The 25,841-nt window shown below is 40.8% G+C and overlaps 1 protein-coding gene across 5 annotated transcripts in view; it reads right to left on the reverse strand.

The window, feature by feature from the left end:
• Window positions 1–25,841, reverse strand: part of LOC122541795 (AP2-associated protein kinase 1-like) — a 122,217-nt gene that overhangs the window by 5,392 nt on the left and 90,984 nt on the right. For 2 of the 5 annotated variants that reach the window (XM_087982543.1, XM_087982542.1), the window contains one exon: window positions 19,182–21,734. The exons of 1 other annotated variant lie outside the window; for it this stretch is intronic. In XM_087982543.1, the coding sequence (XP_087838669.1) occupies window positions 21,640–21,734 (95 nt within the window). In that variant the 3' untranslated portion in view covers window positions 19,182–21,639. Of the gene's footprint in view, window positions 1–19,181; window positions 21,735–22,296; window positions 22,402–24,091; window positions 24,119–25,841 lie in introns of those variants that run through there. 2 more of the 5 variants (XM_087982540.1, XM_087982541.1) reach the window with 2 other exon arrangements.

Consider the following 25,841-nt stretch of genomic DNA (forward strand, 5'->3'; position numbering starts at 1 on the left):
GATTAGAGTCGAAAAGTATGGTGCTGGAAAAGCACAGCCAGTCAGGCAGCATCTGAGGAGCAGGAGAGTCGATGTTTTGAGCATAAACTCTTCATCAGGAATGCATGTCTAACTGGTTACTGATGAAGCGCTTATGCTCAAAATGTTGATTGTCTTGCTCCTCAGATGTTGCCTGACTGGCTGTACTTTTCCAGCACCAAACTTTTTGACTCTGATCTCCAGCATCTGCAGACCTCACTTTCTCCTGGTTAAATTGATTAGCCATGCTAAATTGCTCATAGTTCCAGGGATGTGTAAGCTAGGTGGATTAGCTATGAGCAATTCAGGGTTACAGGGGTGGGGGATTCTGGGTGAGATGCTCTTCAGAGTGTCGCTGTGGACTTGATAGGCCGAGTGGTTTGCTTCCACACTGTAGGGATTCTATGAATAGGTTATTTGACATTCAACTGCTCAGATTTGTTATTCAAATCAGTGGTTCAGATTAGAATCATTCTGTCCCTTTGATGTCACTGGCCACATGGGTGTTTCATTTCTTACTGGTGGTGGAAATTTGAATAAAGATTTGTGCACCTTGTGTCTCACACCTGTGCACACACATGGGTGCTGGGGAAAAAATAAGCACTACCGCAATTAGACAGTAGTGTGGGGGGTAAGAAAAAAGAAAAAAAAACATGAGTGTCAAGCATCTTGTCACTCAGAGTTGGTTCTGAGGGAGCTGGATCAGTGTTAAGGACTCTCCATGTGTGTCAGGGTGCTGACTGGCCATAGCTTTTGAAAGCCTTAGTTAGGTCTACACAAATGACATGGACTCTAGGCCCTGTTGAAAAGAGCTCAACCCACATTTTGAAACGTTGTGGTCACCTTCAAGTAGCTTCAGCACTCCCTTTTTCATATTTAGTAACTGCAGTAGCAGCTTGATATGCATGAAATGTAGGTCCTTCAACAAAATTACTTATAAAGGAAATAAATGAACCTAAGAAATAGGAGCAAAAGTCAGCCATTGGACCTCTCATGCCTGGCCCCATATTCAGTAAGATATTCCTCAGGCCTTATCTCCTCTTTCATGCCAGCTCCTCATAGCTCTCAACTCCTCAATGTTTCAAAACTTTTAAGTTCTCTTGCATTACTTTCAATGATACAGACACCACAACTCTCTGGGTAGAGAGTTCCAGACATTCCCTAGTCTCTCGGGGAAAAAAATTCTTTTGCATTTATTTTAAATAATTGTCTCTTAATCTATATCCCCTAGTTTGAGATTCCCTTTCTAGTGAAATCATCTTCTCACCAGCTAACTTGTCAAACTCATACAGAATCTTGTATGTTTCAATTAGATCAACACTCACTGATCTGACCCCTAATGAATGAAGGCCTAACCCATTTAGCCATTCTCAATATTAGCCATCATCTCATGAACCAGCCTTGTAAATCCCATTTGAACTTCTTTCAATACCAGTATATACTTTGGTCAGTGTATTGAAGAAAACTGTAGAGTACTCTTGCAGACTCACCAATACTCTGTACAGTTCTATTAAGACTTCCCTATTTGTAACTTCCAATTCCCGAGCAATTAAACCCAAAATTTAATTTGCCTTTTTAGTTAGCTGATGCACCAACTTTTGTGTTTAAATGTACAAGAACACCCATATCCCCAATGCTGCTCTCTTCTTTAAAGTGCTTCGTCAGTTAAATAACAGTCTACCTTTGATTCTTCCAAAGTGCATTACCTTAACCATTCATATATTAAACATCCTATGCCAAGTTTTTGCCAACACAACCTGTCTGTATTCCCTTGCAGAATCTTAGTGCCCCCATCACAACTTGCCCACCTATTCATTTTATATCAGCAGCTAATTTGGATACATTAGATTCTGCCCCATCCTCCATAACTGTCAACATAGATGGTTAGTAATTGAGGCCCTACGACTGTTCCTTACGACGTTCCACTAGCTACATCTTTCCAATCGCAGCGTCAGAGACCCGGGTTCAATTCCCGCCTCAGGCGACTGACTGTGTGGAGTTTGCACGTTCTCCCCGTGTCTGCGTGGGTTTCCTCCGGGTGCTCCGGTTTCCTCCCACAATCCAAAGATGTGCAGGTCAGGTGAATTGGCCATGCTAAATTGCCCGTAGTGTTAGGTAAGGGGTAAATGTAGGGGTATGGGTGGGTTACGCTTCGGCGGGTCGGTGTGGACTTGTTGGGCCGAAGGGCCTGTTTCCACATTGTAATGTAATCTAATCTAATCTAATCCATTAATCCTGGTCCTCTGTCTTCTGGGTGTTTACCAATCTTCAAAGCATATTAATACGTAGACTCCAAAACTGTGAACTTTTGTGTAATAAATAATCTTTTATCTGGCACCTTATCAACTTTTCTGGAAATCCAAATACACACCTTCTACCAGTTGCCCTTTATCAATTCTGATGTTTCCTCTTAAAAATTCAAGAAAATTTGTCAAATATGACGATGTTAACTCTGACTGATTTAAGTGCTTTAAACATCTCCACTACCTTTTCCTGATTAATGGACTCTTAGCTTTTTCCCAATAACAGTTGTTAAGAATAACTGGCCTATAATTTCCTGCTTTCTAACTCTCTCCCTCTTGAAAGGGGCTTCACAGTAGCAATTTTCCAAACCTTGAATGCGGAAGGTTCTGCAATATTTCGAACAATGCCTCTACTATCTCTGCAGCCACTTCCTATAAAATCTTTGGATGCAAGCCATCAGTCTCTCTTTAGTTCCATTAGATTGTCAAATATGTTGTAACTTGTGACAAGATCTTTCCATCTATCAGAATCTTGCTGATCAAATATTTATAGTGCCCTTAACCATGAAGACTTATGCAAAGTATTGGTTTAGCTGTCAATTCCCTTTTCCCCATTATTAATTTCCAGTTTCATCCAGGAGTCCCACACTCACTTTCACTCTTTGTTTTTAAAAAAAATCTTACCCATAGAAGTTCTTGCTATTTGTTATATTTCTTATCAATTTGCTTTCATAATCAATTAGCTTCCCTTTTTTTTCCCCCCAAAGCTTTTCAGTCACCTGCTAGTTTCTTTAAAAAAAAATCCCAATTCTCTGGTCTACCATTAGTTTTCACTGCTGTTTATGCCTTAGTTTTGGATTGATTACTCTTCTTGTTAACTAGTCATTGTTAATCACATCCTTCTTATTAAGTCCTTTTTTTTGACAGTACTTTTTTTTTCCTGAGCACAATGAAATACCTGTGAAAATGTCCATCACTGCTCACCAAATGGCTTGCCCTTCAATCTACTTTTGCAGCCAGCTTTCGACACATTTTTCTTCATAAGTCATAGGAGCAGAGGTAGACCATTCAGCTGATCTGATAACCTCCAAATTCTCTTTCCTGCCTTTATACCTGTAACTAATTAAGTGAAAGGAGGCAAGAAATAGTGGAAATAACGCCTTGCTTTTTTTTCCCCACTTTTGGGACGTACATCCATAATTGCTTTTATTTAAGTTGAGGACACTGAGTTAAAACAGTTGCTGTCTCTCAAACTGAATTTGACGTTCCACCATGTTGTGATCACCATCCCCTAAAGGATCCTTAACTACTAGACCTCTTGATTTATCTACCTCATTACCCTTAGGCTCTGTAATATCCTGATCTGATAAAAATAATTTATCAGGGATTGTTTAAAAAAAAGTCTTCCATATTACCCTTGCCCACTTGCTTTGTCCAATATGCAGATTAAAATCACCCATTGCAGTTGTGGTGCCTTTTACACATCTCCATTATTTCCAGATTTATACTGTGGTGTAACTCAGAGGCCTATAGAGGACTACCACCCATGACTTCTTACCTTTGCTATTCCTCTTTTCTGCTGAAATATCACAATCTATTACATTTATACCACTACTCAGCACTGCATTGATATCCTGCTTTATTTACAAAGCTTTTCCACTTCCTTTACACTTTTGCCTCATCTTCCATATGAAATATTTGCTTAAATGTCTGCCACTCTTCATCCACTGATTTGCCCTTCCATCTATTTTCCCTGCCTGCTTCAAATCTTCCTTCATAATTCTGTAATTGCCCTTATTTGAGGACAGTGATTCAAGAGGTGAGTTGCTCCCCCTCAAATTGAACTTGAATACTCTTGAATAGGGAGTTTCCAGTCTTGGCCACCCTCCAAACCATGTTTCCCAAATTGTTATCAAGTCACATTCATCTATTTCTACTTTTGTGTGGTTAACTCATCTGAAATAGAATCTGTCAATTACAACTCCAAGAGGGGTCTGCTCAATGGTTAAGATATTGAAAAAAATCTCAGGTAATTCAAGCAAAAATTGGAAGAATATTGTCAGTGCTGTTAGTAACAATCAGTATTCAATAATTTGGGGTATCAATCAAAGGTAATACTTCAAATGACTATAGAGATGAGAACTGCAAAAAACACAACATAGAATCATTTTTAAAGTGGTGCTGGAAAAGCACAGGTCAGGCAGCATCCAAGAAGCAGGAAAGTCGACGATTCGGTCAAAAACCCTTCATCAGAAATAATGAAGGGCTTTTGACCAAAACGTCCATTTTCCTACTCCTCGGATGCTGCCTGACCTGCTGTGCTTTTCCAACACCACTCTAATCTTGACTCTAATCTCCAGCAACTGCCGTACCCACTTTTGCCCATAGAATAATTTTTGCCTTCTATAGATTTTATGCAGGAGCAGACACTATAAAGTTTTATAATACAGGACAAGTTTGCAATTTATTGAGCCTCCTAGTCTAAATCTATTAACTGTTGAAGATGAATGATCAATCTGCTTTCAATGACTGGTTGCGGGAGAAATCACAGGTCGGCCACCAGAACTTTTCACTGTTCTCTGTACTGTGACTTAGAAAGCTTAACATCTTGCAATTACAAAAATGAGAACCAAATATAATTGATCTTTGGCTTCAACTCTACTGTTCTTCCTGCCCCGTCTACTTCTTGCTTCCCCAATAATTCATTTCATCTTTAAAAATACTAAATGGAGCATACAAAAATTTCAAACCTTTGACTAAGTGAATTTCTCCTCATCTCAGTCCTAAATTATCAGCTCCTCATCCTGATTCTACACTGTCCTAGATTCTCCAGCTCGGGAAACAACATTCCAATGTATACCTGTTACATCCTGTTAGAATGTTGTTTATTTCAATATCTTTTTTCTGACCACTAATACAATCCCAATGTACTGTCTCAGCATAGAACAATCCTGTCATTCAAGTACAGAAAGTCTCAATTTTAGCTTTTCATCTCAAGGATAGCATCTCTGATGAAACAGTACCACTCTGTAGTATCTGTAGTGATTGTAACAACATCAGCCAGTGGGACCTCATAGAATCAGTTAGAATCAGTTCCCTGATTGGGGCTGTTAATAACCCTGGTTGACAGGTAAAAACAGGATTGTCAGACATCTTGATACTCAGAGCTGGCTCTGAGGGGCTGCATCAGTGTCAAGGACTTTCCACATGTAAGTAAAAGGTGACCTGGTGACAGGATACCAGCTTCTGTGGAGTTATTTCAGTATCAATCCAATTGATATACTAAACTGACAGACTTCTGACAACAGCTTTTCAACACAACTGACATACCAAACTCAAATAAAACTCCTTTCAGATGCAGTGGTCAAAATGGCATTGGATTAAACTGAATGACTCTAGTCCTTAATACTTAATTTCCTCAGTTCTTTCTCGTATTAGCAAGATGGCTGTGATAGAACAGCTTAACATTCTCATGCACTTAACCATTGGGGTCATCTGCATGAGGAATTGGAGACTTCATCTACTAATTATGTCTGTCTTTCAATTAGATCTACATTGGAAAGATTAGCAAATCTAGTCCCTTGTACTGAGACTGTGCCCATGTTCTAGATTGTCATAATTAGTCAGAATCATAGAGATGTACAGCATGGAAACAGGCCCTTCGGTCCAACCCATCCATGCCGACCATATATTCCAACCCAATCTAGTCCCAGCACCCGGCCCATATCCCTCCAAACCCTTCCTATTCATATACCCATCCAAATGCCTCATAAATGTTGCAATTGTACCAGCCTCCACCACTTCCGCTGGCAGCTCATTCAATACATTCACATACATTTTCTGTATGAAAACGTTGCCCCTTAGGTCCCTTTTATATCTTTCCCCTCTCACTCTAAACCTATGCCCTCTAGTTCTGGACTCCCCAACCCCAGGGAAAAGACTTTGTCTATTTATCCTATCCACGCCCCTCATAATTTTGTAAACCTCTATAAGGTCACCCCTCAGCCTCAGATGCTCCAGGGAAAACAGCCTGTTCAGCCTCTCCCTCGAGTTCAAATCCTCCAACCCTGGCAACATCCTTGTAAATCTTTTCTGAACCCTTTCAAGTTTCACATCTTTCTGATAGGAAGGAGACCAGGATGCACGCAATATTCCAACAGTGGCCTAACCAATATCGTGTACAGCCGCAACATGACCTCCCAACTCCTGTACTCTGACCAATAAAAGAAAGCATACCAAACGCCTTCTTCACTATCCTATCTACCTGCAACTCCACTTTCAAGGAGCTATGAACCTGCACTCCAAGGTCTCTTTGTTCAGCAACACTCCCTAGGACCTTACTATTAAGCGTATAAGTCCTGATAAGATTTGCTTTCCCAGAATGCAACATCTCGCATTTATCTGAATTAAACTCCATCTGCCACTTCTCAGCCCATTGGCCCATCTGGTCAAGATCCTGTTGTAATCTGAAGTAACCATCTTGGTTGTCCACTACACCTCCAATTTTGGTGTCATCTGCAAACTTACTAACTGTACCTCTTATGCTCGCATCCAAATCATTTATGCAAATGACAAAAAGTAGATCCTTGTGGCACTCTACTGGTCACAGGAATCCAGTCTGAAAAACAACCCTCCACCACCACTCTGTATTCAACCTTTGAGCCAGTTCTGCATCCAAACCTTGCTAACCAGTCTCCCATGGGGAACCTTGTCAAACGCCTTACTGAAGTCCAGATAGATCACATCCAGTGCACTGTCCTCATCAATCCTCTTTATTAATTCTTCAAAAAACTCAATCAAGTTTGTGAGAGATGATTTCCCACGCACAAAGCCATGTTGACTATCCCGAATCAGTCCTTGCCTTTCCAAATACATGTACACCCTGTCCCTCAGGATTCCCTCCAACAACTTGCCCACTGAGGTCAGGCTCACTGGTCTATAGTTCCCTGGCTTGTCTTTACCACCCTTCTTAAACAGTAGCACCACGTTAACCAACCTCCAGTCTTCCGGCACCTCATCTATGACCATAGATGATACAAATATTTCAGTAAGAGGCCCAGCAATCACTTCTCTAGCTTCCCACAGAGTTCTAGGGTGCACCTGATCAGGTCCTGGGGATTTATCCACCGTTATGCATTTCAAGACATCCAGCACTTCCTCCTCTGTAATATGGACATTTTGCAAGGTCTCAACATTTATTTCCCTACATTCTATATCTTCCATATCCTTTTCCACAGTAAGTACTGATGCAAAATACTCATTCAGTATCTCCCCATTTTCTGTGGCTCCATGCAAAGGCCACCTTGCTGATCTTTGAGGGGCCCTATTCTCTCCCGAGTTACCGTTTTGTCCTTGATGTATTTCTAAAATCCCTTTGGATTTGCCTTAATTCTATTTGCCAAAGCTATCTTATGCCCCCTTTATGTCCTCCTGATTTCCCTCCTACTGCCTTTATACTCTAAGGATTCACTTGATCAATCCTGTCTATACCTTACATATGCTTCCTTTTTTTTTCTTAACCAAACCCTCAATTTCTTTAGTCATCCAGCATTCCCTATACCTACCAGCCTTTCCTTTCACCCTAACAGGAATATACTTTCTCTGGATTCTCGTTATCTCAATTCTGAAGGCTTCCCATTTTCCAGCCATCCCTTTACCGGCGAACATCAGCTTTTGAAAGTTCTTGCCTAATACCATCAAAATTGGCCTTTCTCCACAGAATTAATTAAAAAACTGAATAAACTTTCAAATCTATTCAAAGTACAACTGCCAGAATGGCATAAAATATAAATACTTCAGTTTTTGAAATCAAATCAGCTAAGTGTCAATATCGCTAACATAAAACCACACGGAAATGGTACATATGAATGATTTAGACTTGAATGTAGGAGGGTTAATCAGTAAATTTGTGGATGACATGAAAATTAGTGGGGTGCTAACTAGTGAGGATACCCTTTGATTACAGGAGGATATAGACAGGCTAGTCAGATGGATTGATCATTAGCAAATGGAATTCAATCCAGGTTAGTAAGGTGATGCACCTGGGCAGGACAAACAAGTCAAGGGACCTTGGTGTGCATATCCAATGGTCCCTTATGGTAGTGGGACAGGTAGATAAAGTGATGTTATGGACCAGACTAGACCACACACCCTCAAAATATTTTAAGGTCTCCTAGATCCTAACGTTTTCTTATATTTAAAGGCAAATGTAAAGTGCCTGTTCCCGTTTTAATGCAACTGGTCAAACTACTTGACGTTATGCAAAATTAATTTAAACACTGTTATTGGATAATGCGTTTTCCAGCACCCCAATTTGCTTATAACATTGCTGAGTAATTAAGGAATGGGAGTTTCAAGAACACTTGCATCTGTTCACGATAACGCAATTCCAGCAGTGATAATTTCGCTCTGCGCATGGTTTGATGTCCACGCCAAAGTCTCAGCACTGGTCTGCACATGTGACTATGTCAGCACTGGTCTTTAGTGTCCTTCTACGCATGTGTTGGTGTCAGTTGCCAACAGAGCAGCAGTGACAGATATTGTACAGGGATCAGCTTTCTGAGAGAGACACATTGAGCAGCTTCCTGTGAAAGGTGCACTACTCCTAGATGATTCCTTTCTTTGCAAAAAAATGGAGGGGCATAATGACAAGAATGTTAGCAAGAAGCAGCCTGGTGATAAAATTGCAGGTCTAAATTAGAGTGGTGCTGGAAAAGCGCAGCAGGTCAGGCAGCATCCAAAGAGCTGGAAAATTGACTTTTCAAGCAAAAGCCCTTCACCAGGAATGAAGGCAGGGAACCCCCGGGGTGGAGAGTTAAATGGGAGGGGAGTGGGGTTGGGGAGAAGGTACCCAAGAGTACAATAGCTGGATGGAGTCTTGGTTACCCTCTCCCCAGGCCCCCCACCCACTCAGGACAGCATAGCTTTCAAAAGTCACAGTGGTTATGATATATGGAATACTTACCTTTATTAGCTGAGGCATAGAGTTTATGAGCAGGGAGGCTATGTTGAACTGTATAAAATGTTGGCTAGGCCATAGTTAGAGTACTGTGTGCAGTTTTAGAATCTAAAGCATAAGAGGGTTATGATTGCACTGGAGCCATGCAGAGGAGATGGACCAGCGGATGTTGCCCTGGCTAGAGAGTTTGAGTTATGAAGAAAGATTGGATGACTGGAATTACTTTCCTTACAGTAGAGGAGACTTGGGTTGGGGGGGGGGGGGCATGCTTGAGACGTATAAAATTATGACTAGCATAGGTAGGGTAGACAAGAAATAACTTTTCTCCTTGGTGGAAGGATCATTCGATTGAGGGCTGAAGATTCAGAAGGGAAGCAAGTCAAGTGTGGTGGGAATCTGGAACTCTGTCTGCAAGGGTGATAGAGACAGGTTTAAATAATATTTCAAAGTGCACTTGAAATGCCAAGGCTAGGGACTAAGTGCTGGCAAATCGGATTACAATAGTTAGGTGTTTGTCTTTAATCAGCACGAACTCAAATGGGCTGAAGGGCCTTTTTCAATGCTGTTGACCTCAATGGGCAATGAATGCAAAATAGGAATTTCCTACAATAGATATATGAAGGAGAGAAAAAAAAAGTTCAATATGGACAACTTGAAATCCTTTAAAATTACTGTTGACTCCCAAGCATTAAGAGGTTCAATGAAGATATTATTTTCACTGGAAAATGATATTTAGGTAAAATCGCTATTAGCAAGATACACAGGAATCTTCATACAGACTAAGTCATCCTAAGTTTGCATGAAGTTAAAAATTACACAACACCAGGTTGTAGTCCAACTAGTTTATTTGCAAGTATTAGCTTTCGGAGCACTGGTCATTAATCAGGTAGCTGTAGTGTCAATATGCGCGATCTCCTTGGAGAACCCCTCCACTTTGAGTCAGCAGTGCTCCAAAAGCTAGTGCTTGCAAATAAACCTGTTTGACTATAACCTGGTGTTGTGATTTTTATCTTTGTCTACCCCAATCCAACACTAGCACCTCCCCATCATAAATTTGCACTGGTGAGGCAATGATTTCAATGGCCACATGGTTTCCAGAAACCAATGAAGGGTTTGAATCAGTTACATGTCCAGTTATATTATACAAGTAAAAGTTTAGAGAAGTGGTCACACTGTAGCTCAAGGGACTAGAAGAAAGAAGGGAATGGGTGACCACCATACAGTGCAAAAAGAGCAGGCAGATATTGCAGGAGTCCCCTGGGTCCCACTCACTAACTGGTATTCCATTTTGGAAGTTGATGAGGGTGCAGATACTTTGGAGTGCTATCAGAGCCAAGCTTCTTGCAGTGCAAGAGGATTGACTGCACAGGGAGGGAAGAGGAAAGGAACAGCAATACTGATAAAGGTTTCTTCAGTCAGGGGAGCAGAGCGCCGCTTCTGTGGCCAAAGATGTGACTCCAGGATAGTGTGTTGCCTCCTGGTGCCAGGGTCAGGGATGTCACTAAGGGGAAGGCGATGAATTAAAGGTCACGATAGACGTTGGTATCAATGATATGGGCAAAGTGAGAAATGAGGACTTGCACCAAGAATTCAGGGAGCTAGACAGTAGGTTAGAGGGCAAGACATCAAAGTTTGTAATTTCCTGATTACTTCCAGTGCCACGTGGTAGCAAGTATAGAAATAGGAAAATAGGATAGACGAATGCATGGCTAAGGAGCTGGTGCAAAGGACAGTATTTCAGGTTCTTGGATCATTGAGACTTTTTTTTGGGACAGGGGTGAATTTTGACGGTATTAGGCAAGAACTTTCAAAAGCTGAATTGGAGGCAGATGTTTGCAGGTAAAGGGACGGCTGGAAAATGGGAAGCCTTCAGAAATGAGATAACAAGAATCCAGAGAAAGTATATTCCTGTCAGGGTGAAAGAGAAGGCTGGTAGGTATAGGGAATGCTGGATGACTAAAGAAATGCTTCCTTCTTTTTCTTAACCAAACCCTCCGTCAGGTACAGACAGGATAGATCGAGTGAATCCTTAGAAGAGTATAAAGAAAGTAGGAGTATACTTAAAAGGGAAATCAGGAGGGCAAAACGGGGACAAGAGATAGCTTTGGCAAATACAATTAAGGAGAATCCAAAGGGGCTTTACAAATATATTAAGGACAAAAGGATAACGAGGGAGAGAATAGAGCCCCTCAAAGATCAGCAAGGATATGGAAGATATAGACTGTAGGGAAATAGATGGTGACATCTTGCAAAATGTCCAGATTACAGAGGGAGAAGTGCTGGATGTCTTGAAATGCATAAAGGTGGATAAATCTCCAGGACCTGATCAGGTGTACCCGAGAACTCTGTGGGAAGCTAGAGAAGTGATTGCTGGGCCTCTTGCTGAGATATTTGTATAATCGATAGTCACAGGTGAGGTGCCGGAAGATTGGAGGTGGGCAAACGTGGTGCCACTGTTTAACAAGGGCGGTAAAGACAAGCCAGGGAACTATAGACCGGTGAGCCTGACCTCGGTGGTGGGCAAGTTGTTGGAGGGAATCCTGAGGGACAAGATGTACATGTATTTGGAAAGGCAAGGACTGATTCAGGATAGTCAACATGGCTTTGTGCGTGGGAAATCATGTCTCACAAACTTGATTGAGTTTTTTTGAAGAAGTAACAAAGAAGATTGATGAGGGCAGAGCAGTAGATGTGACCTATATGGACTTCAGTAAGGCGTTCGACGAGGTTCCCCATGGGAGACTGATTAGCAAGGTTAGATCTTATGGAATACAGGGAGAACTAGCCATTTGGATACTGAACTGGCTCAAAGTAGAAGACAGAGGGTGGTGGTGGAGGGTTGGTTTTCAGACTGGAGGCCTGTGACCAGTGGAGTGCCACAAGGATCGGTGCTGGGCCCTCTACTTTTTGTCATTTACATAAATGATTTGGGTGTGAACGTAAGAGGTACAGTTAGTTAAGTTTGCAGATGACACCAAAACTGGAGGTGTAGTGGACAGCGAAGAGGGTTACCTCAGATTACAACAGGATCTGGACCAGATGGGCCAATGGGCTGAGAAGTGGCAGATGGAGTTTAATTCAGATAAATGTGAGGTGCTGCATTTTGGGACAGCAAATCTTAGCAGGATTTATACACTTAATGGTAAGGTCTAAGGGAGTGTTGCTGAACAGAGAGACCTTGGAGTGCAGGTTCATAGTTCCTTGAAAATTGAGTCGCAGGTAGATAGGATAGTGAAGGCGGCGTTTGGTATGCTTTCCTTTATTGGTCAGAGTATTGAGTACAGGAGTTGGGGGGTCATGTTGCAGCTGTACAGGACATTGGTTGGGCCACTGTTGGAATATTGTGTGCAATTCTGGTCTCCTTCTTATCGGAAAGATGTTGTGAAACTTGAAAGGGTTCAGACAAGATTTACAAGGATGTTGCCAGGGTTGGAGGATCTGAGCTACAGGGAGAGGCTGAACAGGCTGGGGCTGTTTTCCCTGGAGCGTCAGAGGCTGAGGGGTGACCTTATAGAGGTTTACAAAATTATGAGGACATAGATAGGATAAATAGACAAAGTCTTTTCCCTGGGTCGGGGAGTCCAGAACTAGAGGGCATAGGTTTAGGGGGAGAGGGGAGAGATATAAAAGAGACCAAAGGGGCAACGTTTTCATGCAGAGGGTGGTACGTGTATGGAATGAGCTGCCAGAGGAAGTGATGGAGAACTGGTACAATTGCAACATTTAAGAGGCATTTGGATGGGTATATGAATAGGAAGGGTTTGGAGGGATATGGGCCGGGCGCTGGCAGGTGGAACTAGATTGGGTTGGGATATCTGGTCGGCATGGACGGGTTGGTCCGAAGGGTCTGTTTCCATGCTGTACATCTCTATGACAGGTTGCACCTAAACTGGACAGGGTGGTTCGCTAGTGCTACTCAGGAGGATTTAAACTGGAATGGCAGGGGATTGGGAACCACAGCAGCACGTCAGCTGGTGGATTGAGAGGGAAGATAGATGTTACAAACAGTAAGTCTGAAAGGACGGACAGGCAGGGACAAGTTAATGAATATAATGGGGCTGATGGGCTGAAGTTTATTTATTTCAATGCAAGGAGTATTATTGGTATGGCAGATGAGCTTAGAGCCCGGATCACTATCTAGGACTATGAAGTTGTAGCCATTACAGAGACCTGGTTGAGAGAGGGGCATGAGTGGCTGTTTAACATTTCAGGGTTTTGAAGTTTCAGATGAGATAGAGAGGGAGGTAAAAGAGTTTAATTATTAATCAGGGAGGACATACTGGAGGATTCATGCACTGAGGCAATATACATAGAGCTCAAAAATATGAAAGGTTCAATCACCCTGATGGGATTATGCTATAGGCCCCTCAACAGTCATCAGGGTATTGAGATATGTAGGCAGATTATGGAAAGATAAAAAATAGTGGATGACTTTAACTTCCTCAATATTGACTGAGACTTCCTGAGAGTTGGAGGTTTAGATGGGACAGAATTTGTTAGGCGCATCCAACAGAGTTTCTTAAAACAGTATATGGATAGTCCGATCAGTAGAGGAGGGGTCATACTGGACCTCGTATTGGCTAATTAGTCTGGCCAGGCGACTGATCTCACGTGGGACAGCATTTGGGAAACAGCGATCACAACTCCTTAAGTTTTAAAGATAGTGATAGACAAAGAGAAGTTAGAACCTTCAGGAAATGTACTAAATAGGAGAGTTCAAATTACGTCAGTATTATCCAGGAGCTAGGAAACATTAATTGGGAGCAGCTGTCCACATTTGACATGTAGAAGTTGTTTAAAGGTCTACTGAGCAGAGTTCAGGACCACCATGTTCCAGTAAGGAGGAAGGATTACGATGGCAAGGGATGGGACCTTGGATGATGAGGGAGTTTGTGAATTTCGTCAAAAAGGAGAAAGTATATGTAAGGTTTAGAAAGCTAAAATCAGACAAGGCCCATGAGGAATATAAGTAAAGTAGGAAAGATGTCAAGCAGGAAATTAGCAGAGCAAGGAAGGGCCATGAAATGTTCTTGGCAATCACGGTTAAAGAGAATCCCAAGGCATTTTATACATACATTAAAAGCAAACGGATACTTATGGAGAGGGTAGAACCACTCAAGGATAAAGGAGGGAACTTGTGCTTGGAGACAGCGGTTATGGGAAAGATCCTAAATGAGTACTTTGTGTCGGTATTCACCGAGGACAGAAGATCACATGGGGTATGCTAATATGCTAAGGCCTTTTGAGGTCAAGTAAGAAGTGGTGTTGGGTTTGTTGAAGAGCATTAAGATGGATAAGTCCCCAGGGTCTGATGGGATCTACCCCAGATTATTGAGAGGGGCAAGAAAGGAGATTGCTAACGGCAAGTAGCTAACGTTGTTCCCCTGTTCAAGAACAGAAATAGGGATAATCCAGGAAATTATAATGTGGAGGAGCTGGTGTTGGACTGTGTTGGATAAAGTTAAAAATCACAACACCAGGTTATAGTCCAACAGGTTTATTTGGAAGCACTAGCTTTCAGAGCACTGCTCCTCGTTACCTAATGAAAGAGGAGCGCTCTAAAAGAGAGTATTTCCAAATAACCTGGATTTTAACCTGGTATTGCGCAATTTTTAAACAAGAAATTGTAGACAGACTAGTCTCACATCCGTAGTTGGGAAGCTATTGGAGGTTTCTTAGGAATAAGATTTACATGCATTTGGAAAAGCATGGCCTAGTTAGGGATAGCTGTGTGGGGCAGGTCACGTCTCACTAACTTGATTGTTTTGAGGCGGCGACAAGGGTGATCGATGAGGGAAGAGCAGTGGATGGTATTTACATGCATTTTAGTAAGGCTTTCAACAATGTTCCTCATGGTCGGCTCATCGAGAAGACTAAGATGCATGGGATCCACCGTGACTTGGCCGTTTGGATTCAGAATTGGCTAGCCCATAGAAAATAGAGGGTAGGGATGGAAGGGTATTTTCCTGGTTGGAGGTCCATGACTAGCAGTGTTCTGCAGGGATCTGTTTTGGGACGTCTGCTGTTTGTGATTTAGGTGTGACTTGGATGAAAATGTAGGTGGATGGGTTAGTAAGTTTGCAGATAACTCAAAAATCTGAGGATTTGTGGATAGTCTTGAAGGTTGTCAAAAGATACAGCAGATATAGATCCAGGCAGAGAAATGGCAGATGGAGTTTAATCTAGGCAAGTGTGAGGTATTGCACTTTGGAAGATCAAATATTAAAGGGAAAGTATACAGTTAATGGCAGAATTCTTAACATTGAGGTACAGAGATATTTTGGGGTCCAAGTCCAAAGCTCCCTGAAAAAGTAGCCACACTAGTAGAAAGGGTGGAAAAGGCAGCGTGACAATGCTGCCCCTTTAACAAAGGTATTTTGCCCTGGGGCCTTTTCCCCCCTGCCGAGGGGGGTCGTAAAGGTAGAGGGACCAATATAGAACATAGAGCATAGTACAGACCCTTTTAACCTACTCTAAGATCAGACTAACCTACATACCCTACATTGTACTGTGTACCTGTCCAAGATTCACTTAAGTATCCCGGATGTCTGAACTGGCTACTTTAATTGTGGCTAACAGATACTGTCCAAGGCAACAATCAGGAAAAAGGGCTTTTAGGTTTGTTTAAGAAAACACTTGAACAACAAAAGGGGAGGGGCCAGTTCTCCCAGTCCAAGGATTTTTCTAGTTTGGTTTGGTTTGGTTTTAGCTGGGAACCCAGAGAAGCTGCCGGATCAAAAAGAGGCTCCATGCTGATCTTCTCTCTCTGTGACATCTCTGCATTTGAACCTACCTTTTTGTGAAGGGGTGTGTTCATGGGATGTTGCAGGAACTGGACGTTTGCTCGTTGAGCTGCAAGGTTCATTTTCAGACATTTCGTCACCATACTAGATAACATCTTCAAAGAGCATCTGGACAAAGCACTATGTTTCCCGCTTTCTATTAATATGTTTGGGTTTCTTTGGATTGGTGATGTCATTTACTGTGGTGATGTCATTTCCTGTTCTTTTTCTCAGAGGGTGGTAAATCGGGTCCAAGTCAATGTGCTTGTTGACAGAGTTCTGGTTGGAATGCCATGCTTCTAGGAATTCTCATGTGTGTCTGTTTGGCTTGTTCTAGGATGGATGTGTTGTCCCAGTTGAAGTGGTGTTCTTCTTTATCTGTATGTAGGGATACTCGTGAGAGTGGGTCATGTCATTTTGTTGCGAGTTGATGTTTATGTATCCTGGTGGCTAGTTTTCTGCCTGTTTGTCCAATGTAGTGTTTGTTACAGTTCTTGCACGGTATTTTGTAAATGACATTAGTTTTGCTTGTAGTCTGTATGGGGGTCTTTCAAGTTCATTAGCTGCTGTTTTAGTGTCTTGGTGGGTTTGTGGCTACCATGATGTCAAGGGGCCTGAGTAGTCTGGCAGTCATTTCCAAGATGTCTTTGATGTAGGGAGGAGTGGATAGGGTTTCTGGACATGTTTTTTTCTGCTCGTTTGGATTTGTTGCTGAGAAATGGGTTGTGTTCATTGGGTACCCATTCTTTTTGAATGCACTGTATAGGTCATTTCCCTCTGCTCTGCATAGTGCCTCTGTGCTGCCATGTGTGGTGGCTTGTTGAAATAATGTTCTGATGCAGCTTCGTTTGTGGATGTTGGGATGATTGCTTCTGTAGTTCAATATTGGTCCATATATGTTGTTTTTCTGTAGATGCAGGTTTGAAGTTCCCCATTGGCTGTTCGCTCTACTGTGACATCTAATAATGGCAGTTTGTTGTTGTTTTCCTCCTCTTTAGTGAATTTTATGACAGTAAGGGTGTTATTGATGGTCTTGAAGGTTTCCTCTAATTGGTTTCGTTTAGTGATGACAAAGGTGTCATCCACGTAATGGACCCAAAGTTTGGGTTGGATGGTTGGTAGAGCTATTTGTTTGAGTCTCTGCATTACTGTCTGTGCTAAGAACCCTGATGTTGGAGATCCCATGGATGTTCCATTGGTTTCGTTATGGAGAGTGAAATGGGTAGTAAGGCATAGGTCTACTAGCTTGACGATACTGTGCTTGCAGATGAAGTTGGTGGTGTTTGGTGTCTTTGGGTCTTCTAATAGTGTAGTCAGTGTTTCCTTGGCCAGGTTGATGTTGATTGATGTCAACAGCGTTGTTACATCAAAGGAGATCATTATTTCATCCACTTTTATCTTAGTATCTTTGATGGTCTTCAGGAATTCTTGGGTGGAGTGGATGGAGTGGCGTGAGTCTTCTACTAAGTGTTTTAGTCTTTGGTGTAGCTCCTTGGCCAATCTGTAAGTGGGCGTTTCAGGTAGCGAGACTATGGGTCTGGGGTGGGGGTTCTCCTGGTTTGTGAATTTTGGGTAATCTATACAAGCATGGTGTGTTGGATCCATCTGGTTTCATTTTTCAGAAGTCGGTCTTATTTATTTCTCCAGATTTCTGAAGAGTTTTGAGTAGGGCTGTGATTCGGACAAGCCAAACAGAGACACACACGGGAATTCCTAGAAGCATGGCATTCTAACTAGAACTGTATCAACAAAGATATTGACTTGGACCCCATTTACCACCACCACCCTGCCCTCCCCCCAGAGAAAAACGAACAGGAAATGACATACTATAGGAAATGACATCACCAACCCAAAGAAACACAAACAGAAAGAGGGAAACATCAGCAATGCTTTGTCTGGAGGCTCACTTAAGATGTTACCTAGTATGGTTACGAAATGTCTGAAAATGAACCTGCCAGCTCAGCGAGCAAACCTATATCCAGAACCTCAACCTGAGCAATAAATCTTCTCAAAACCCGATGTTGCAGGAAATTGAAATAACTTTGTTAAGTTGCAGGGGATATCATATCAGTCAGGTTTTCAAATAGCTATTATCCTAAATTCAGTTTTCTCTTGCTCATGTTTCATTCAGTATTCTGTAAATTAATTATGTTTTGTTTGAAACTGAGCTGTTGGACCAGCTGCATCGCTCCTGGAATATCCACTCTACCTGCATAAAACAACTAGAAAAGTTAGGATTTGGACTACCTTCTTGAAATGTTTTGGGGGGTATCTGGCCTGATCCGTAACAGCGGTGTATGGCATGCTTGCGTTTATTGTTCGGGGCACTGAGTACAAGAGTCAGGAAATGATGTTGCAGCTTTATAAAACATTGGTTAAGGCACACTTGGAGTATTGCATTCAATTCTGGTCATCACATTACAGGAAGAATGTGGAGGCTTTGGAGAGGGTGCAGAAGTTTAACAGGATGCTGCCTGGATTAGAGGGTATGAGCTCGAAGGCGAGGCTGGACAAACTAGGGTTGCTTTCTCAAGAGTGGTGGAGACTGAAGGAAGACCTAATAGAAGTTTTATAAAATTATGAGGCATAGATTGGGAAAAAAGATTGTCAACTCTGAGTTGAAATGTCTGATACTAGTGGGCATGCATTTAAGGTGGGGGGGGGGGTTCAAAGGAGATATGGGAGGCAAGTTAATTGTTTTTACACAGTGTCAGGTGTTTGGAACGCACTGCCGAGGGTAGTTGTGGAGACAGAAATGATAGGAGCATTTAAGGGTCTTTTAAATAGACAAGTGAACAAGCAAAGAATGGGGGGTATGGACCATGAGCAGGCAGAAAGGATTAGTTTAGTTTCGCAGCGCAGCATGTTCAGCACAATATCATGGATCGAAGGGCCTGTTCCGTGCTGTACAGTTCTATGTTTTAGATGAGAACCAAAACATATGAAGGAAGGAAGGGTAAAAGTAGAGGAGCTGCATTATCAGCAAACTAGAGCCAGTCTTGGGTGAAATACAGACGGTGCCTGTAGTGTGTTGGGGGATAAAAAGCAAGTAACGTGAGACAGATGTTGCAATGATGTGGATTAAGCTTTAAGCTATTTTGTAACCTACCAGACAGCACTTTACATATTTCCATGATAAGACTGGCTCTCCATACTGGTATATAAAATAAAGTAACTTGATTTCCTGAGTCCTCTTATCAATTTATTGAGTTGTTCAATATCAGCAAAATTTTTAAATTGATACCAATCCTGATTATAATATGAATTTTACAAATCACAAAATGGTATGTTGAATAATTCACTACAATTACAAATGCTCCAGAAAGTTAAGAAATACTACAAAATTGTTTCTCCGAAGTTATTTTTCAAACCAACAACCCTGTTACTCAGATGGACAAAGAGAGCAAGAAAAGAAAGAGAACATCACCTCTAATTTGCTTCGAGTCACAAACCATCCTCACTTGGAAATATATCACTATTCGTTCAGCAACACTGGATTAAAATCCTGGGAACTGCCTCCCTAATAACACTTACCCTCATTACAGAAGTTGCAGTGGTTCAAAGTGGCAGCTCAGCACCACCTCTGAAGTGCAGGTAGGGATTGGCAATGGATGCTAGTATCATTGATGGCCATATCCAGAGACTCTTTTTTTAAAATATAAAAAGGTAAGATATTCTCCCTGAAATTTGACTGCATTTGGAATGTCATAATTCTATACTCTTAGTAGATACAATCATAACTCAGACTGTCCCTTGTTCTTGCACAGCACAAAACTCTAACAAACATTTCCGCTGTAAATAGCATGGTGCAGATATACAAAATTAATAAACCAGGAAAGCACTATTTAATGTAAATGTGAAAATGTTTTCAAATTTATTTACAACATATGTATGTTTTAAATAATCACATTTTAGTCATCCATTTGTTGCAGTCATTCAACACTAGCCTAGTGGTAACACATTCAAAATAACAAGTGCAGAAATACTGCATCACACTTCAGGCTCACACTCACCAGTAATAGCTACTTGATAAACAGGGAAGCAGGATCTATCCTGAGATTTAATCACAATGAAAAAAATAGTGCAAAGCTTTATATTCTAAAAAACCCTGTTAAACCAAGCAATTTATTAAATAGTCAACATTGCACATTGAGACATCTAGTAACAGTCCTCATATCAGACATAAGACATCAGGAAGATGACTATTCCATCATTATCTTCAGCCCTATTTGAAATATTTACAGCTAACCTGGAAGTTGTAACTTTACTGCTATTTCATTTATCTAATCTACATTTATCTAGCAAAGTTACCTGAGTCACCTTTTGTAAAAGCTCATCACCTATTTAAGATACACAATAGCCATCATTCAAATAACTAAGCTTCTATTTTGGTATTCATTATAGCTACTTTGATTAATAATCCTACAAAAACAGTAGTTGAAAATATGATCATTTGAAATCTGGCTAAATCGAGAGCCAAATTCTATACTGAATAAATGGAAATGATTACTTTCTCTTTTACTCCCAAGAGTTGTACAATAAAGTTTGGGGATTAATTCAATCTATATTGAAATCTCAAAATCCTCATGTGGTTTAGAACAAAATGTAGGAAAGATAGAATTAGACAAATGTATAACATTTTTTTACACCATCGACAAAGGTTGTTTTACTCTCTAGTCAAAAATAAAGAACTTACTGCAAATAAAAAGCAACTTTTAAAATCATGTTATGGAAGATTACTTGTATGCAGCATTGATATATTGCACTCAATGCTACTTAGCCCCATGTGACTAGATGACACTTCATTTGTATGGCTGTACATCAAGTTAAAACAGGTTATTCAAGTTGAAATTCAAAATAACAAATGGAAAGAAGAACTAAATAACAAATAATTGAAATTCTGCTATTAACATTCAGGTAATGAAATTAAAGCAATGTTAGCAGGAAAAAAAAGTATCTTTACAAAGTACTTGACAGCAAAAGTGACCAATTAACTGAAGAACATTATTACTGCATTGCAAACAAAGGCAAAGTAATTAAAGCAGTGCAAAATAAGCTGCATGTTTTCACATTGGTATGTAGGTAAGTGTCATGCAAGTTAGTATCAGTCCTCAATGCCACTACAAGTTCAGGTAGTAGAATCCAGGCACTGTTAACTTAAATCGTTCCCAAGTTACAAAATTAAACTCAAAGACAAACAAGGTATTCAGTACTGCAGTTTCAAATTAACTAATCAATCATTAGCGGAACTAAAAAATATTAGAGCAATGCACACTTTTACCATACAATGCACAAAAATGCTGAGGTATATTGAGCCAAGTTCCTGCAAAAATTCATCACAACACAAGACAGGAAGGTAGGAAGAGGATTTCGGCAGGTTTTAAAAGGTGGAAGGTTTTCCAAGCAGTTTTCTGGTATATGCATTTTAACGGCACACAGGCAGGTACAAGGTGAAGGAAGGCCTTGATAAATAGTCATTTATGTTTTAGTAGAATCTCCATTGCATCTTGTTACAATCATGTCTTGGTAGGCGTGGCATTCAACTGAGGTATTTTGATTTTACCATGCTTTCTTTGGAATGGGGTTTCTACTCAAGGGTGCAGGCAAGTAATATGCAGATAGGTTAATGGCAGGGTCATTAAAGGTCAATAAGCTGATCCACAAGCAGAAAAGACCTAGCTAGACCAGGAAGACTGTTCTCTGAACTCCCACTGCGGTTCTTTGAATGACCACCTAAAAAAGTAAAAAATATCACTTTACTAGGTTATTTGTAAGCATCACACACAACTGGATTTTGAGATCGACAAGTTATTCCTAATTACACTCTCACCATCAGAATTGGAATCATGAGTTGTTGATAGATGAAGTGCTAAAGAACTCAAAGGATAGATGTGATCAAGTAGGGAAAAACAGAGTCGAACAATCTAGACTGCAAGTAGCAAGAATGGGAGAGAGTGGCACACTACAATGAATTTACAGTGTCTTGTTAAAATTATTCATAATACATGGGGCCTTTAACAAGCCAAAATTCTGCCAGTGAATTCCCAGATGTCAACACTTGACAGCCTCTCAATAATATGAACGGTTGTTAAATTATGTAGGGCTTTACCTTCCACCAACCCAGAATTATCGCCAATAAGCTATGCACATTCTAGGGTACTTACCAATTACAACCTATTGAACTTTTACAGATTTTATTTTTGTACACTTTTCCATATTAACTCAAAACTAATGTCTCCTGGGTTTCAGAATAAGCAAAATTCATAACGTTAAATCATCTGCCATCTCATCTTACCAGTCTGTTTAGAAGATACAGTAGGGGTAAAAGGGTCAGCGCTGTCAGCTGAAGCAGGTGCAAGGATGCTGGGATGTGAAACTGAGTTATCCCCAGTACAGTTACCTGAGAAGGTGCAACAGGAATAGCAGAAGAAAGAACATGATGACTCAAAGAGATAGCAGGACAGAAAAGTGAGCAAAAATACAGCAAAGTCCATTCTATAGAACATTGAATTTCTTTAAAAAATAAGTTAAGTGTAAATTCACTTAAAAAACAAAATCATATTGGGCCATTTGTATTTTCTTTGAGGTGACCCTTTTAAGTTTAATTTTTGAGAGTGTGTCTACAAGTAGATTCAAGTACATTTGATATTTTGCACTAAAGCAAAACAAAACAAAAACAAAAACATTCTCCATTGATAATCACTAGGTTAATTCAATTTTTAAAAATTATTTCAAGAATACAAATAATGGGAATGCCAATCCATTTACGATGAAAGAAATTATTGGACATTCAATATCCAGTCACAGAAAGGAAGATTTAGTGTTAAGGCTATTCGAATAGGTCCTAGTCCTGTCAAAACAGCAGCTGTCCTGATGGCACATGCCAGTACATTTTCTGATTAGCAGAAATGGATAGAAAATCTTTGGGTTTATTTCTGCTGTGCTAGCATTAATTCATCTGTTAATGGCAAGGGTGCTGCAATATAATCTAGCAACCCTGGACTGGGTAGGGGAAAGTATACACTAGTGTTCAGAGCCCTGATTGGGTGAAATATTTACTATTAAAAATATCAATCTATGGAAAAGGATTGGGTTCAGAAGCGACAGCTAATATGCTAGTCAGGGGGGCGACAGCGTGGCTCAGTGGATAGCACTGCTGGACCTGGATTCGATTCCAGCCTCGGGCAACTGGGTGTGCAGTTGCACATTCTCCCAGTGTCTGCGTGGGTTTCTTCCGGGTGCTCCAGTTTCCTCTCATAATCCAAAAATGGGCAGGGTGGGTGAGTTGGCAATGCTAAATTGGCTGTACTGCTCAGGGATGGGTAAGTCAGGTGTATTAGTTAAGGGTAAATGTAGAATAATATGCTAGGGGAATGGGTCTGGGTGGGTTACTCTGCAGAGGGACATTAGGCCAAATTGCCTGTTAAGGAAGAATAGAAAAAAGAGGGGGCGGCCCGGTGGCTCACTGGTTAGCACTGTTGCCCCCCCCCACCCCACCCCGCATGTGTTTCCTCCAGGTACTCCAGTTTCTTCCCACAGTCCAAAGATGTGCAGGTTAGGTGGATTGGTCATGCTAAATTGCCCATATAGTGTTCAGGGATCTGTAAGTGAAGTGCATTAGTCAGGACTAAAATGTAGAGTAATAGGGGAATATGTTTGGATGGGATACTCTTCGGAGGGTCAGTGTAGATTTGATGAGCTGAAGAGCCTGTTTCCACACTGTAGGAATTCTATGATTCTATAGCTAAATAGTCTACCAATATAAACTGTCAAGACTGATGTGGGGATAATAATTTCTGGATACACGTGACAAATAATTCTACTCCAGCAGCAGAAAGGAAGGAAAATTTGTATAGATATAAAACACCAACAGTACTTTGAAAACAAAGTATATTTTGGGTACGCAAACATCAAAACTTTCTCAACATTTTGCAGTTCTAACTACAACCCATAACCAAAAAATTACTTTGCATGCAACTATATCAATGGAAGGATTATTTAAAGCATTTGACTAATTTTGAATCATGCATTCCATTTTAATGAATCTCACTTTCTAATTAGATCTTAAGAAACAAGACAGAAGTTCTTACCGTTTCCAAAACAAATCAACAGGTCAACTGTTTGACAGCATAAGAAAAATTAAACAAAAATGCTTATTTCACCTTGAGAATAACAGTCAAAGTCACCCCCTACATTGTGGCTATGTTCATTTGTTATCAGATGAGGACCCATGTGCCATCTACTCCTCCCACTTGAAGATCTGAATAAGGAAGACTCCATTTTGGACCAAGCCTCTTTTTCCTTAAAAATAATTTATCCTTATATCATCCAACACTCAAACCAGTTTTTTCCCACCAATAAATACGGGTTACAAGTTTACAGAAAGATCCTGACACTAGATTCCAAAATTAAGGTTTTATTCATTCATGCGATGGCTGGCTGGGCCAGCATTTACTGCACATTGATAATTGCCCTTGAGAAGGTCTGGAACAGGAACGACTTCAACTCAGGCATCTGGCCCAGAGGTTGTGACACAACCACTGATCGCAAGAGTCTCCACAGTATATAAATGACCAAGCCAGTTCAGTTTCTGGTCACAGGTAATCCCCAGGATGTTGACTGTAATGCCACTGAATGTCAAGAGGAGATGATCATTGGCTAATACTTGTGTGTTGCAAATATTACTTGCCACTTATCAACCCAAACCAGGACATTGTCCAGCTCTTGCTGATTTTGGACACAGACTATTTCAGTATGAAGAACTGTAAACACTACTGAACAATCACAATCAGCAGTGAACCTGACCTTGTATAAGAGGAAAGATAGTTGATGAAACAGAAGATGGTAGAGGCTAAGACACTACCCTTACAAATTCATGTAGTGATGTCTTGGAACTGGGATGACTAAATTCCAATAGCCACAACCATCTTCTTTAATACTAGGTATGGCTCCAACCTGCGGAGTCCCCTATCACCCTGATTCGCATTGGCTTGAGTTTTGCAAGGATTCCTTGATGCTAAACTTGGTCAAAGCTCCCCTGGGGGAGTTCAGCTGTCTTGTCCATGTTTGAAACAAGCCTACAAAGGAGTTGAGTTATCTGGCAGAACACAAACTCAGTATCAGCAAGCAGCTTGACAGCACTATTAATGACATCTTCTATCACTTTTCTGATTATCCGAGAGTGGAATGATGGGGCAGTAAGTGGCTGGTTTGGATTTGTACTATTTTTTGTATACAGGACATACCTGGGCAATTTTTCACATTGCCAGTTAGATGCCAGTGTTGTAACAGACTGAAACAGCTTGACACAGCAAGCTCTGATGCACAAACCTTCAGTACCATTACCAGAATACTGTCAGTTCCCACAGTCTTTTGAATTGGCATGTGTAATGTGTGGGATCTCTGGAAGAGGTGAAGATGGATCATCTACTTAAATACTTCTGTCTGAAGTGTTCCCACTACAAGAGGCAGACTGTGCTCAAAGCATTCTTTTTAAAATCTGGTCAGGCAGCACTGGAATAAAATTATGGTGTTTTTAATTATAACTTGATTATTATATTGAAATACTGTCAACAACTCTTTTTCCCTATGTATTATAACACTAATTCCAGAAAACATAATTATATGCAAAATAAAAGTAAAATACTGCTGCAAATCTAAAAGATACAAAAAGTACTAGGAAAATCTCGGATCTGGCACCGTGTGGAGACAGAAGTGGTTAACATTTGGCATAGAATATGGCTTTTCATTTATACACCCACCCACACATACATACATATACCTGTCTTACTAGCTTAACAATTACACTCACCTTTTACATTTTGCACAAGATTACACATA

Source organism: Chiloscyllium plagiosum, unplaced genomic scaffold, assembly GCF_037043375.1.
Source record: "Chiloscyllium plagiosum isolate Xiang-an unplaced genomic scaffold, Cpla_swu_hap1 HiC_scaffold_43, whole genome shotgun sequence".
Taxonomy (NCBI): Eukaryota; Metazoa; Chordata; class Chondrichthyes; order Orectolobiformes; family Hemiscylliidae; genus Chiloscyllium; species Chiloscyllium plagiosum.